Source organism: Protopterus annectens, chromosome 2.part1 (genome assembly GCF_019279795.1).
Source record: "Protopterus annectens isolate FY-2018-M chromosome 2.part1, PAN1.0, whole genome shotgun sequence".
NCBI lineage: Eukaryota > Metazoa > Chordata > Ceratodontiformes > Protopteridae > Protopterus > Protopterus annectens.
The window spans coordinates 1,912,510,119-1,912,524,979 of record NC_056729.1 but is presented as its reverse complement, the minus strand read 5'-3'; the positions used below and the strand labels follow the sequence as shown (position 1 = coordinate 1,912,524,979).

Here is a 14,861-nt window from a genome sequence, read left to right as displayed (position 1 = left end):
CACTTTAACATTATGTAACTTTTATTGTATCGCATTGCTTATGGAGCTTTTCTCCCCGGGCCTCCACTGAAAATGGGCACGTTCTGGCCCAGTGGACTTCCCCAGTAATCAAAGTGAAAATAAATAAAAATAAATAAATATATATAAATATATTTATTTATATATATATATATATATATATATATATATATATATATATTTACACTGATTTGTATATATAACATGGTTCAATTTCATTATTGTCCAATGTTTATTTTTATTACCATTCTAAGTTTATTTTTATTTGTTCTTTCTGTTATCTTTTTTGGGGGGTTTCCCCCCTGGGTTTCTGCTGAAAATTGACTACTGGCCCAATCAGACTAACCCAGCAAACAAATGTAAAATAAATAAATATACAGAGATACCTATAAGCAGTGCTAAGCACCGTGCAGTGCCACACAAACATGTTTAAACATGCTTAAGCACACATTTAAATAAATAATTAAATACATCCAGTTTCTATTTTTAGATGTCTGGCAGATGTCTGCTATTCTATCTGTGGGCACTGCTTAGCATTGCTGCACTCTGCAATGCACCGCGCAAACATGCTTTTATTTAAAAATAAATAAATAAATAAAAATAAAACAATGGGCAGTCCAGGGAGTCCATTACTCATCTGAGGACATAGTTTGCACTGTACCTTGCCCTGCACTAATTCAATAACCATGTTCCTCAGCTCTCCCATGGACTAATATGCATGGCGTGCTATTGAGGGGGAACTGTGTACAAGGGCAGGGTAACGTTCTGTGTAGGCTCTACACGGTACCTACACAGATTTTATTAAATCCTGTGGTAGGTTTTCTATACTGCAACAACAAATATATATCTAACAAATCTAGACCTATACCGGCTCACACATTTATTCTACCATCCCTGCTCTGTGCTGCTTCCATACTTACTAACATCCAAAATAATCTCTTAATGAAACTAGAAACCACCTATAACAAGATAGCCAGATTTGCAGGCAGTAATAGCTGAAAATCCCATCACTGTATATCGCTGAAAAGCTTAAGATGACCTGAGCTCCTGCACTTGCTTCAGATATCACAACTCCAAATTGCACAAAGCATTCTAAATAGTCCCAACTCCTGCCCTACCCTTACATCCATAATTACACTCTACACACCCAACCACGGCCTCAGAAGCACACAACAAAACCTTCTGCAGGTGACCAAGCCAAAAAAATACTGGAAAAATACTTTACAGTCATTCAATTGCGTACTCATGGAACAAACTTCCATTACCCCTTCATTCCACTACCAAAAGTGGCAAATTCAAAAATCAACTAAAAATTAATTTCCAACATGCATGGATCTGTACTTGTCAGGAAATTGCCTAATGAAGTTTTCTTCTTTTCTCAGTTAACATATCTGCCTAGTATCTACCTAAACTGTCTAAATATATTACTCTCTGTAGTTAGTACCTATGCTATTAAATGCTTCTTTGTTGTACTATGTCATGATGTTACTCAGAATATTTTTTTTATTTTCGGCATTGCTACATTCCTTTTAAAAAAATGAATGCTAACCACATTTCTCAAACATATTGCTACTGCATTCTCAAAATACTGTACTTTTGCCTTGTATACATTAATTTTCTACTAATTTTCTACATTTGTCTCTCTTTTTCTACTGTTAAGTATCTTGCAACTTGAATTGTTAGGTCTTTACCTGTTTTTTAATTACCTTCCTGGGGCTTTTCTCCTTGGGTCTCCACTGAAAAAAAGGCTCTTTGGGCCTAATCAGACTAGCCCGCTTAACAAATGTAAAAATAAATAAAATAAAATAAATAAATCTACTGGAATTTATGGCACTGAAGATTTTTGTAGTTCTTTTCACCAGGCTGCAGGTATGGATTACCTGTGTACCCCTAAGACTCAGTGGTTGCAGAATAGGAGCACTAGGTCTGTTGAGAGAGATCCCTCAAGCATGCCGACAACACCTGCTTTGATAATTGCAGACTTGTCCGTTCACAAGAAACTATGTGAGCTTTTCAGCACAGTACTGCTGCACAAAAAGAAACTTATAAAAGCTTGGAAGTGGTTACACAGCAGAGCGCTGTTTTGTGACAAGAAAGTAAATGAGCTTTGAAAGCCCTACTGAGCTAACATGAAGACTAAGTCAGTGCCTTTGCAGCAGCTTAACAGAGGAATATGGAATCTTTGCTAAGAGATGACAAGGAACAGTTGAATGCATTCCAAAACATCGACAGCATGATGACAAGGTCCTGGCTGATACTCAAGGGCACAGATGGAAATGGTCCAGAACTGGTAGGTAATAATAACAACCACTTGCTTCTTCCAAAATATTACCCACTAATGATGCTGAGACCTACTTGATGAGTTTCGAGTAGGTAGCTGGGAGGGGAAAGCTGGCTGACTGCTAAGTGTGAAAATATGGATAGTCCCCATTTTGGGGGTTGGGAGTTTCAAAATTTATTGATGTACTGGAGCCAGTAAACGCAGACACATCAAGAAGTTGAAAGAATTGCTCAGTAATTTGGAGGTCACACCAGCAGCCTGTTCCCAAACATTTCTTGTCTGAACTTAATATTTAACATAAGCCACCTGTCATGAAAGTATAACAGAATCTAGTACCCTTCATAGGTTCATGGATTAGTACTAAGCTAACTACCCTTGTGAGCTTAGCCAATTATCCCTTGTGAGACTTAAACCCTGCACCTTGTGTTTATAGGGCAAACACCTTAACCATTAGGCCATTTCAAACGTGTCCTAAACATGTTTGCTATTACTTCCAGTGGGACTGTCCTTGACCTTTTACAATACTTAGTGCATAAGAGCTTAGCCATGCTTGCTATCATCCAAGATATTGTTATATTTTTATCAGTCTCTGCCTTCCTCTGGGGAAAATTACTCTGTAGCCAAAATTCATCTCCCAGAAACAGAGTCGTTTTTTTATATTCCACTAAAGAAACTAATCATTGTATTATGCTAATACCTAAACATATGCATGCAGTCATACTGGGAAGATATTTTCTCCAGTTCCTGTCTTTGCAGGCAATTTTAAAAGTGGATAACATGGGTCCATAGAAGGTAGTATGGGCACTGAGAAAAGAAAAGCAGCTGTATTGCATCTGGATTTATAGTAAATTATTCAAGCCAGAATAAATTTGGGTCCAAAGGCAATAGCAAATATGAGGGCCAGATAGGCTTAGATATTGGTCATGGGAAATTTAAGAAAACTCAAAAGCAAGACAAAGGCTTTAAATAGGGTTGCTGTACTCCCAGCTCAGCCACTCACTTACATCCATTTTGCATCAGGCCATGACCTCATTTAACATGTGGAACACATAGGGGAAAGGGTAGTTAAATAACTGTTATTGCTTGTGGGGGCAGGTCTAAAGAACACTATTGAACTTGGTTGATAGCCATATATTCTGGGGTCAGCTAGAGACAGAAAAGATGAGCATTTCTTAGAGAGGCTTTATTGGCCTAGATTTTTGTTGCCCACAAACAGGTTTTATTTTGCATGTCCTGAATATCAGAAAACTACCTTTTGCAAAGCCTTTATTTACCTCTTAATACTACCATTCTTAAATGATGCTCCCTCAAAGAGACTTGCCATGAATTTGGTATAATCTTTAGCTAAGACTTCTAGGGATAGTGATATACCACAGTTTTAGGCTATAGCTCAAATTATTTTGATAAGGAGATTCTCTACCCTGATGTTCACTTTCAATATAAACTATTGCCAATTGGCTTACATGTTGCTCCAGCCATATTTCAATGAATATAAAACTTTTGAAACAAAATGGCTGATACACTGATGTATATTTATATTGCATAGTAATCAGCACCAGTAACTCCTAAACATGCTTATCCAGGGTACAACCAGCTGTAAATTGTCATCTGGATAACAAATTTGACAACAAACCCCACCAAGTACACTAATGCTATGGAGGAAGACAGATGTTTGGCTTATAATATTGGTATGAGTGATCTTAGTTTTATATATATATATATATATATATATATATATATATATATATATATATATGGGTCTTCTTCATTTGACTGACAGACCATTTGATCGAAATTTCATTTAGTCGAAAACCAGTATTCAAGGCATAAAACTGGGATTTGTCCCCCTCCCCAATGTCGTGCAACCCTGGAGTTGGTATATATATTTAGGGGGGGGGGCACTTTTGTGTACTTTTTGTTTTATTTTCTTCTTTTAAAGGAAACTACATGGAGGGCTTCACCCCCACACCCCCCAACTATATATTCCAACTCCGGGGTTGCACGACATTGGGGAGGGGGACAAATCCCAGTTTTATTCCTTGAATACTGCTTTTCAACCAAATGAAATTTCGATCAAATAGGTTTTGATCAAATGGTCTGTCGATCAAATGAAGTAGACCCATATATATATATATATATATATATATATATATATATATATATATATATATATATATATATATATGTGTGTGTGTGTGTGTGTGTGTGTGTGTGTGCTTGGGGAATATGGATAGTGTGCCCCTCTGCAAAAAAGAAATTTAAAGGATCCTCAGCATCCTTCTTTTCCAAGGTTTTTGGTCTTTTTTCTTTTTTTGGCTTGTCATCATTTTGACTGCCAACATTTCAATAGGAAACCTATCTTCGACATATGTAACGCAACTGATGAACTCGCTTATCTTAAACTATGATTCAGCTGACCAAAATCATTACTGGTATAATGTCACTACACATTTTATAGTCTTGTCTTTCATCTTACTGGTCTCTGTTAGCTTTCCTAACCTAGCAACTATTGTCCATATCTCTACCACCTATAATCCTCCTATCTGCAGTCTCACTTTTCTTTTCCACTTATGTAGCAGTACATATATTTGATTTGTTAGTTCTTCTGTTTATATATTGTCAGATTTTCTAAGCTAACTCATAAATGTAAATCACCATTATTTGTACAGTGTATGTTTTGCCACATTATAATGTAACCAGGGCGGTGCCTGTAATTGGTTATTGTTTGATCAGTCTTCAACCCCAGTAAACAAATTTCAATACATAAATAAATGAATAAATACATAAAAAAAATTGTTAAGAGCATGTCCAAATAAGGAGTACTTTGTCTTAATCATAAATAAATGTGTGCAGGTGTGTGTGTCTGTATATATAAATGTAGAGAACTGAGAATTCATCTGACTGCATGTTCTTTTGAATTGGAGAGAAAACTAGAGGACCTGGCAAAACACATGCACAGAGTCAACATGCCTGCTTTGTAAAAAAGGTTTTCAAACTCGGAAGTGAAAATGAGACCCAAGAGCTGTAAGGAAACATTGTCAACCACTAGTTCTGGCTAAATGATAATTTATATGCAAGGTATATAGCTTGCTAATTATAGAAGTATCATGTATGTAACATGCTGATGACATGGGTCCAGTGTAGTTAAATAAAATGTTTCTCATGGAGTATGTTAATTGTGCTCTGAAAATGGCAAAAAATAAGTTTTTGTATGTGATCAGGTCTTACTCAGCAATAGATTGCAGACACCACAGAACAACATTAGAAAAGTTTTTTGATAGCTTTAATATCTGTACTCTGGCAGTTGGCTTAGAGTATTAAGGAGTTGCTAACAAGTTGTTTCCTGTGATCCAGAAGTGCAAGGTTTGATTCCTTCAGCCTCCACTGCCTATAACTGTGTGACTAAGCAAGTCACTTATCAAGACATCTCTCCCAGCTGAGTCTGAAAATGGTCCATGGAAATCAGTGCTTTACCCTGGAGCACAATATAAATAAATAATATACTTAGCGGTCGAGTGGCATTCGAAAGACATGCGTGAATGGGTGTGCCTTCGTTGAAGGCTGGGCGTTGGGCTGGCACCTCAGCACTGTAAAAATCTACTGCCAATCATTAGCGGACCAGAGTTCCGCTGTGGCAACCCCCTAACTGTGAAAAGCTGAAAGAAGAACAGACATACTTAGGTTCATAGGTATTTACTAGGCTTGTAGTCCAGTAAACTATTAAGGATCCTAGCCCAAATTTTCATTGGCCCATATATAAACTGCCTGGTTACGGTAATAAATAAGAGAAGGGGAATCAGTCATTGGACTATAGGAACTAGCTTGCTAACAGCCCCTAGCCATAGCTCTCTGTGCCAACTTCCAGACATCATCTGTTCAAAAATGCAATAAAATAGAATCAAAAGTTTAGCAAAGTGCTGTACCTCACAGCTAATAAAGCTGTATTTGGTCAGAGGTGCACCATGCCAGCATTAAGCAGTAGTGCATCAGAGCGCATACAGTTCAGTGGACTGCAAAGAAATATAATAAGGTTTCTCTGATCATAACTAACTTGATGTATGTAGTCACCTCTCAACCTTCACCCTTAAGACAAATTTGATGAATTCTATTTTTTGAACACATTGCTAGAGACCCAGTCACAATACTGTATGCTTTGTACTTCAGGTAGAATATGCATACATGTTTTCATTCCTCTTTTTTGTTTAGGATTACTGTTGCGAAAATGAATATTTATTTGTTTGTGTGCCAGTATGTCTGTGTGACTTTATATGACTTTATATGAATCTATAGCATGAAACTGAGTTCATATAATAGCAACACTTTGTACATTAAATCCAATGCATTGAATTCCAGTATATAAAAACACACACACCCCTGCATGTATAACTGCAACAAGACACAACAAACCAAAACAAATGGACAACAGATGTTATGTACTAACAATGTGTAACACAGATGTTAGCATTTCATAACATCAGGTAAACCACAATAACCTGAATTTTAAATAAATATGTAATGAGATTGTGAAATGTCAAATCAAAGATATGCAATGAAAGATCACATTTCTGGGAGGCATGCACCACTAAATGCAGCTTTAAATATTCCAATTCACCAAGAACAGAACAGTGGGGAAAAAACAAATCTCTGTTTTCACAGTACAGTGATTGATTCCCACTATTATATCTCAAATGTTGAAGCAGCAGTGACTGTTTTAAATGAAACAACATGTCACTGCTTTGATGCAACAAGAATTTGACAGAATGAATGGCTCCTAGATATATCTGTATCTGTATCTATACATATAGCTACCTATCTATAAATCTGTATCTATATAGATAGGTATACTTAATTAAATTGAAATATCCAAATGTTGATATTACTAGTGTCGACAAAACAAACATCAAAACATCACTATGTATACATAAAGAAGTACCCTTAAAGCATGCAAACAAAACTGCTAAAAACAAAATTTTATAAAGAGGGGCAAGTTATCTGCACTCTCACACCTCCTTCTAATTATATTTACTAACTCCAAGACTGCAAAATACCAGCAAAAGGGTATATTCCTGTTTACTTTGTCATCTAAACAGATGTTGACTTTAACAACACTTGGTGAAATTAAGGTTCCCATATAAATCACACAGATATATATACGTGTGTGTGTGTGTGTGTGTGTGTGTGTGTGTGTGTGTGTGTGTGTGTGTGTGTGTGTGTGTGTGTGTGTGTATGTGTAGTGTGGTTCTGCCATCTACATATATTCCTCCCTATTTACATGTATGTCATTTATTTTTTAATTCATGTTCAGTAAAGGCAATTATAACTTTATATCCTTGAGGCTATTGAGTTTTCTTAAATAAAATAAACAAGTGTTAGAGTTTGATGGATGTATAGCATACTTATTGTTTATGTTGCATACACACACACATACACACATGCACAGACACACACACACACACCCACACACACACACACACACACACACACACACACACACACACACACACACACACACACACACACACACACACACTCATACACACATATAGGGTAGCAGACAGGGTGCACCAAAACTATATGCTTTAGGTAGCCTTATGAACAGCTGAAGTCAGAATACAGTCGTACTGCAGAACTCATCATTTGCAGGTAGATATATGGGGTATACTTTGTATCAGCACTAGATATAATGTAAACAACTGATTTTCTAAGAAAGGTAACATTCCTACAAATCCAGTCAAAATATGTAAACCAAAATGATTCACTTAATTGAATGCCATACCTATTATTTTAACTTTAATATAAGTTGCCACTACAGAAACGTAAAGTCTTCTGCTAGATAAATCATCCGCAAACAATTTCTTTGTTTTAATTTTTTTTTTGTTTGCTTACCAGGAAAGTCTGTCTGGACCAGCTGTCCTTTTTCAGAGGAGCCCTGTTGGAGAAAAGCTCCACACTAAAAATAACAGACGTTTAGACTGGTAGTACAATTTCAGTTATACAGAAGGGCAAATACTTTCATTAGGTACAGAGATATAATGGTAATAACACTCAAGGCAGGAAAGAAGGAATGTTTCCCTGGAAAACATTTGTCCAATAAACATTCAAGACAGAAATGATGCTGATGGCTTGCTTGTTGTTTCTAGTAATTGAACAAGATAAACACAAGTAGATACTTCTTGTGTGATTCAGTGTGCCTTAAGGTTCCAAACATAAACAGTCATAACTTTATTACATATCAGAAATGAACATTGCGACTAAGGCCATTCTGTCTTAAATATCTAACAACAGATTTCCAGTGTGATCAGACCTCTCAGCTGATACTTATTAGATAAAGTACCGTGATTTTTTCCTCAAATTTACACTTGCTCCTTGCAGAATTACCGATGCTCACCATAAAATCATACTTGTTTATGGGTACATATCTCATAAAATAAATAAATAAACCTGTACAAAGATGACCTATCATAAACTATACAGGCAACAGTATGCAAAAACAGGGTATAGTGAAAAATAAAAAAAGTGTATCTCTTTCTGATCTCCTGCTAGTATTTTGAAAGATAAGCACCCTGATGTTTAATGTGCAGATGCTGAGATGTATCGTTGTGTTTGACAAGGAAAATGCATTGTGTCACTGTTTAACCATCCTTCCTTCATGCCTTTCATAGCATGATATCATAGTTATACAGTTTAAAATTATTTTACATTTTATATAATACCAGGTACATTTAGGCTTGAATCTGCAAGAGTTCACTATAAAGTTATGCTTACATTGTGCTCATTTTGAAAACATTATCAGTTTTTTACAATGTTTTTTTTCTTGTTTTAGATAATATTTTAGATAGAGTCTTTTGCTTTTAGCAATGCTTAATTTAATGTTGACTTATACATGCTTGCATTTGCAGTTATATATACTTTTTTATTTATTTCTAATTTATCATTTCATTGTCTGAGTTAGTCCCACTAGTTTAGTGGCCTAGGTTCAGGGGAGACCTCAGGTGGTATTCATACTGCTGTGGGGAATTTATCCAGGGTATCAGCATAGTTCCCCTACTCATTTTGAGGGGTGTAGTTATATTTTTTAGACCCACCTGAGCTATTACCAACTAAAGCAGATAGCACTCTGGAGAACAGCACCCCTATTATGATGCATTTCAGTATCAACAATATCAGGGGGACTCGCAGATTTCTTATCTTCCAGCATCAAGGGCATGTTACCTGTTAAGCCAATGCCACTGCAAAGGATGGCACCCCCCCCACAGGTAGAGTTATGTATTCTTACTATGTCAGAGATTATTGATTATAAAGCTTTTCTAATGTAAGAAAAGATTACCCGTGTACATCTCCCCAAAAGACTGGTAGTCGATAAGTGAGTGGATCATTATTTATTTATTTATTGACAGTTTGATTACTGGGGAAGTCCACTGGGCCCAGTAAGCCTGCTTTCAGTGAAGACCCAGGGAGAAAAGCTCCATGAAACAGATTACAGTAAAGATAGCAGTCCAATAAAAATAAAAGTACAAGTATAAATACATAGCAAATAATACAAACAGTGAGCAATATTGCCCATAGTGGAAAAATATTGTGCAGATACATTTTAACAAATTCACACAGTTAAAGTCAAAAGTCAAAAGCTATTTACAATATTTACAGAGTGTGAGAGATCATATGGGGATTAGTTATAGAAGGTTATAGCCAGCTATAAGGTGCATAGGAACTCAGGAGGATACTCTCCAGGGGCTTTTGTTAAAGAGTACTAGGTAGGGAGAATGCAGTTACATTTCCATTTGGAGGAGAGGTAGGTGTAAAGCTGTGTTTTGAAGTTGTTTGTGTTTGACGTTGTTCTTAGTGTGGAAGGGAGAGAGTTCCATTTCTTACCTAAGGAGAAGGAGAGGAGAAGTTGTCCAGCAGGACGTTTAGGTTTGTGGACAGTAATTAAGTTTTGGTGTTCAGATCTGAAAGTCCTATTTAGGGTGTCTGGGGTGAGGATGTTAGTTAGAATGGGGCATTTGGTTGGATGAAATATTAGTCTATGTGCTGTAGTGAGCTGGAGGAAGTCCAGGTAATTTGTGAATTCTAACCAACTGAGGGATTGGATGGTAACACAGTAATGAGTGGAATGTTTGGCTTTGGTGACAAATTTAGGAATTTTGTTATAACAGCTTTCAAGTTTGGAAGTGATGGAAGAGGACAGGTTAGTTAGTAACGGGGCACCGTACAGAGAGGAGGGAATGAGGGAAGAGGAGGCCAGAGTATGCCTGGTAAAAGGGAGGAAGTGGTTGTTCCTGTATAGCACACCTAGATTTTGGTGGGTTTTCTTTATATTTTGATGAATATGGATTTTGAACTTGACATTTTCGTCTATAGTTACACCTAGTTTGGCAAAGGGAACAACTTCAATTGGAGAGTTGCTTTGGCTAAGGACTTGGAAGGAATTTTTATCAAACAAGAAGGATTTTGAGGGTGTGAATAGTAGTATTTTAGATTTGTTAGCACTGAGAGAGAGTGATTTTGGTGCATCCAGATCTCAGTAGTTGAGAAGGCAGTCTGAGTTTTAGATAGGAGATCAGGGAGTTTAGAGGCAGAGCAGACAAGTGTAGAGTAATCTGCATATTGGATGACTTTGGCATTAGGAATAGCAGAGTGAAAGTTATTGATAAAGATATTAAACAACATTGCTCCAACGATGGACCCCTGTGGTACTCCTGTAGGGATGGGAAAGAAAGGTGAGGTGCCTTCTTTCCATTTCACAGCCTGAGAGTTATCTGACAGATAGCTTGAGAGCCAGGAAAGGGTGTTTTGGGAGAATATGGCACTATGCTTGGGCTAGCAGCATAGCAAATATTTTTATGAGGTCAAATTTTGTACTTGGATGATAAATTATGTATGTTACAGTTCAATGCTATTATTTTGCATTTTATCTTAAGAAAAGAAAATAAAATTGCTAAATATATTTTGTTTCCTTTGTCTTACAGCTATACAACGTTTTAAAGCCAAAACTGCATCAATTTGTAAAAGTCAGAGTGATACAAGTGTGAACAATGTTAAATGGGCAGAAGAATGAACTGCTAAAGATTAAACTGTTACAGCCACTATACTTCTGATAAAGTAATAACTATGCAAATGAAAAGGAAATCAAAAACGTGAAGGAAGATGCTTCTCTAAAAAGCCCTTTTCAGCAAGGGCTAAGAAAAGTGTACATTAAAATAATGTTGTTTTTACTTATCTTTGTAATTAAAATGACATATTTTTAGAAACTTTTATAAAATTAAGTTTTGATTTGAAAGTTTACACGATTAAGTTCATTAGTAATGTGTAAACAGTATCACAGATTTGGTGGGTATAATGTGAAAAATACTTTTATAATGTATATCTGGGTATTTATCTTCTTTCCAGTTTTTTATCCTTTGCAGATTTCTTTTGTAGGCAAGGCAATGGTTATTTTACTGTGTAGTATCATTTTTTGCATATCTGTAAAAAAAAAAAACAGAAAAAATAGAGGTGATTGTTTTATAGAGCTTTTTTGATACATGAACAGTAGAATGTATGTAAGTGTGCACATTTACTGTTGCAGAAACACACACACACACACACACACACACACACACACACACACACACACACACACACACACACACACACACACACACACACACACACACACACACACACACACACATACACACACACACACACACACACACACACACTCACAGTCACACACAGACACACATGCTTGTACACAGAAAAACACACAGGCACATACATACACGAATGCTCACACGCACATTCATAAAGTTGCACACAGGGATACATACGCACATGCTCATGCTCTTGTACACATGTACACACACACACACACACACACACACACACACACACACACACACACAAAGATACACATGCAAAGACACACACACACACACACACACACACACACACGCACAACACACACACACACACACACACACACACACACACACACACACGCACACACACACACACACACACACACACACACATGCCTGTACACAGAAAAACACACAGGCACATACACACACAAATGCTCACACGCACATTCATAAAGTTGCACACAAGGATACATACGCACATGCTCTTGTACACATGTACACACACACACACACACACACACACACACACACACACACACACACACACACACACACACACACATGCAACAACACACATGCAAAGACACTACACACACACACACACACACACACACACACACACACACACACACACACACACACACACACACACACACACACACACACACACACACACACACACAAAGGCACACACACACTCACACACAAAACACACTTCTAATAGAGCCCAAGGTGAGATTCTCAAGCATCAGTTGCCTGAAGAAGAAGATATACAGGAACATAACGCTAGTTGTTGTTTCCCATGGGAAATTATTGATGGTGCGATTTCTACATTAGTATCAGCCATGATTCCCTTTATGTAGGATATGACTCCCTTCTTTGAGAAGGTGCAGCCATTGAGATGGTAAACATAAGTTAGAGTGAGGCAGTGGCATGCTACAAACATAAGGGGTTGCAGATAGCCCTCCCCCCCCGGAAAAGTGCCTAAACTTAACTTTTTCGCCCTTCTGTGCTTTGGGCATTACTTGTTAGTGCTTGTGATGCCTATGGTTTTGCAGTTTGATAATCCATAGCAGAGCACATTCTGAAGCACTGATTTCAACACACACACATACACACACACACTTGCTCAGTTTTATACATGTGAATGTGCATGACTGCATTATATCATATTGGGATAATATAATTCAACATTTTAATTCTAGGAGCAGCATATTTTTATCTACTTTACTTTTTTTTTGTTTTTAATTAATTATGGGATTCTTTTTGATGCAGAATCACATTAGGACAAAAACAGCTGACATTAATTGCACACTTGTTTGATAATTACAAAATTAATAATGGATTACCAGAAAAAAAAAAAACTGACTGATTTTGTTAAAGAAATAGTTAAATGGCTGGTTCAGCTATGGAACTTCAGATTTCAGAATGTAGAATAACCATAATATAGAAAAGTAAGTCTGAAAAACAGTAGGGCAAAATTTTACACTGCAAGCATTTTTGAAGGGGGGATAACTTCCGGTTGTATAATATGTCTATATATATATATATATATATATATATATATATATATATATATATATATATACATATATATGGTTTACCTCCATAATGTTGACAGACACATCATCGAAACAACTTCCGTGAACTCCAAACTGTGACTTCTCAAAACCAATCACAAAATCATGCCCCCTTTTTGATCCATGGTAACACTTGTTTCAGGTGTGGAGCCATTGAAAATGTCGATGTTCACTATTTTGTTCAGTTTTCTGACATGTTGGCGGTACTGAATTCACAGAAATGGTTCGACTGTGTGCACATTCAGGGATGTGCTTTCGACATCATATATATAAATATATATATATATATATATATATATATATATATATATATATATATGAAACAACAAACTTCTTTCTTATAAACTAAAAGAAAGATACTCAAAGGCAAAACTGATGCTAAGTGCTTTCTTTCTTTAATGGTATCTAGAACTTCTTCAGAAGTGACAACATTTAAAAAATGTCAGGTATAAGTAAGGTGCCCAAGGTAGAGAGAGAAAGAGAGAGAGATGTAACCATGACAATAGCATATAACTTCTGAGAGCACAGTGAGGAAAAAATTAACCAATTAGAATCTACACATTTTATACAGTTGTATATTCATTAACAAATAGTATCAAATGGGAGTGGTCACATTAAAAAATGGTATAAAATGGGAGTGGTCAGACTCCCCATCTCAATGCACATTTTACATTTAACTTTTCATTGAGTTCAGGAGGGTTCTCATCATTAAGTAATAATTGCCATCATAATTCTTTCAGTTCAAGCAGAGTTTGACAATCTCCAAAAAATTGGTTAACATTTCAGAATATCTAGGCAGTGTTTATAATGCCTTGGTACATGCCACCTAATTTTACATTAAGGATTCTTGGGACTTTCTTAATGAGTTACTTCATTCACAACTGGATTTTTCTAAATGTATTTTTGTGACTCGACATTGTAGCACTATATACTAACAGTCCTCACCAAGTGGGTTTACAAGCTGTTGAACTGTTTCTTAGTAAATACACCAATTTCAGCACCTGTAGAATTGAAACACTAATAACATTGACCACAGCAGTTTTAACTAAAAACTTTTTCTATTTTAACACCAAGATTTATCAGCAAATGAAAGGTGTGGCTATGGGGTCCAAGATGGCACAAACGTTTGACAACCTGGTGCTTAACACATGGGAATTAGAGACATTAATCCATCTGCCAGAGTTTGACAAAGTTCATATTTACCGCTGTTACATTGATGATGTTTTTTTATGTGTGGGAGGGAACTGAAACTGAACTAGATTTGTTCATTAATACACTCTCCAACAGTATTCCATACTTAGATTTTGTCATGTCAGGTAGTGGCAAAGTAATCAATTTTCTTGACACCAAGATTTC

At 36.4% G+C, this 14,861-nt stretch overlaps 1 protein-coding gene across 1 annotated transcript in view; it reads left to right on the top strand.

Annotated features, from left to right (window-relative positions):
* LOC122795066 overlaps window positions 1-11,877 on the top strand; it is a 634,924-nt gene extending 623,047 nt beyond the window's left edge. The window contains exon 6 of the mRNA XM_044063641.1: window positions 11,269-11,877. Coding sequence (XP_043919576.1) covers window positions 11,269-11,331 — 63 coding nt within the window. The 3' untranslated portion in view covers window positions 11,332-11,877. The remainder of the gene's footprint in view (window positions 1-11,268) is intronic.
* The last annotated feature ends 2,984 nt before the right edge of the window (window positions 11,878-14,861 follow it).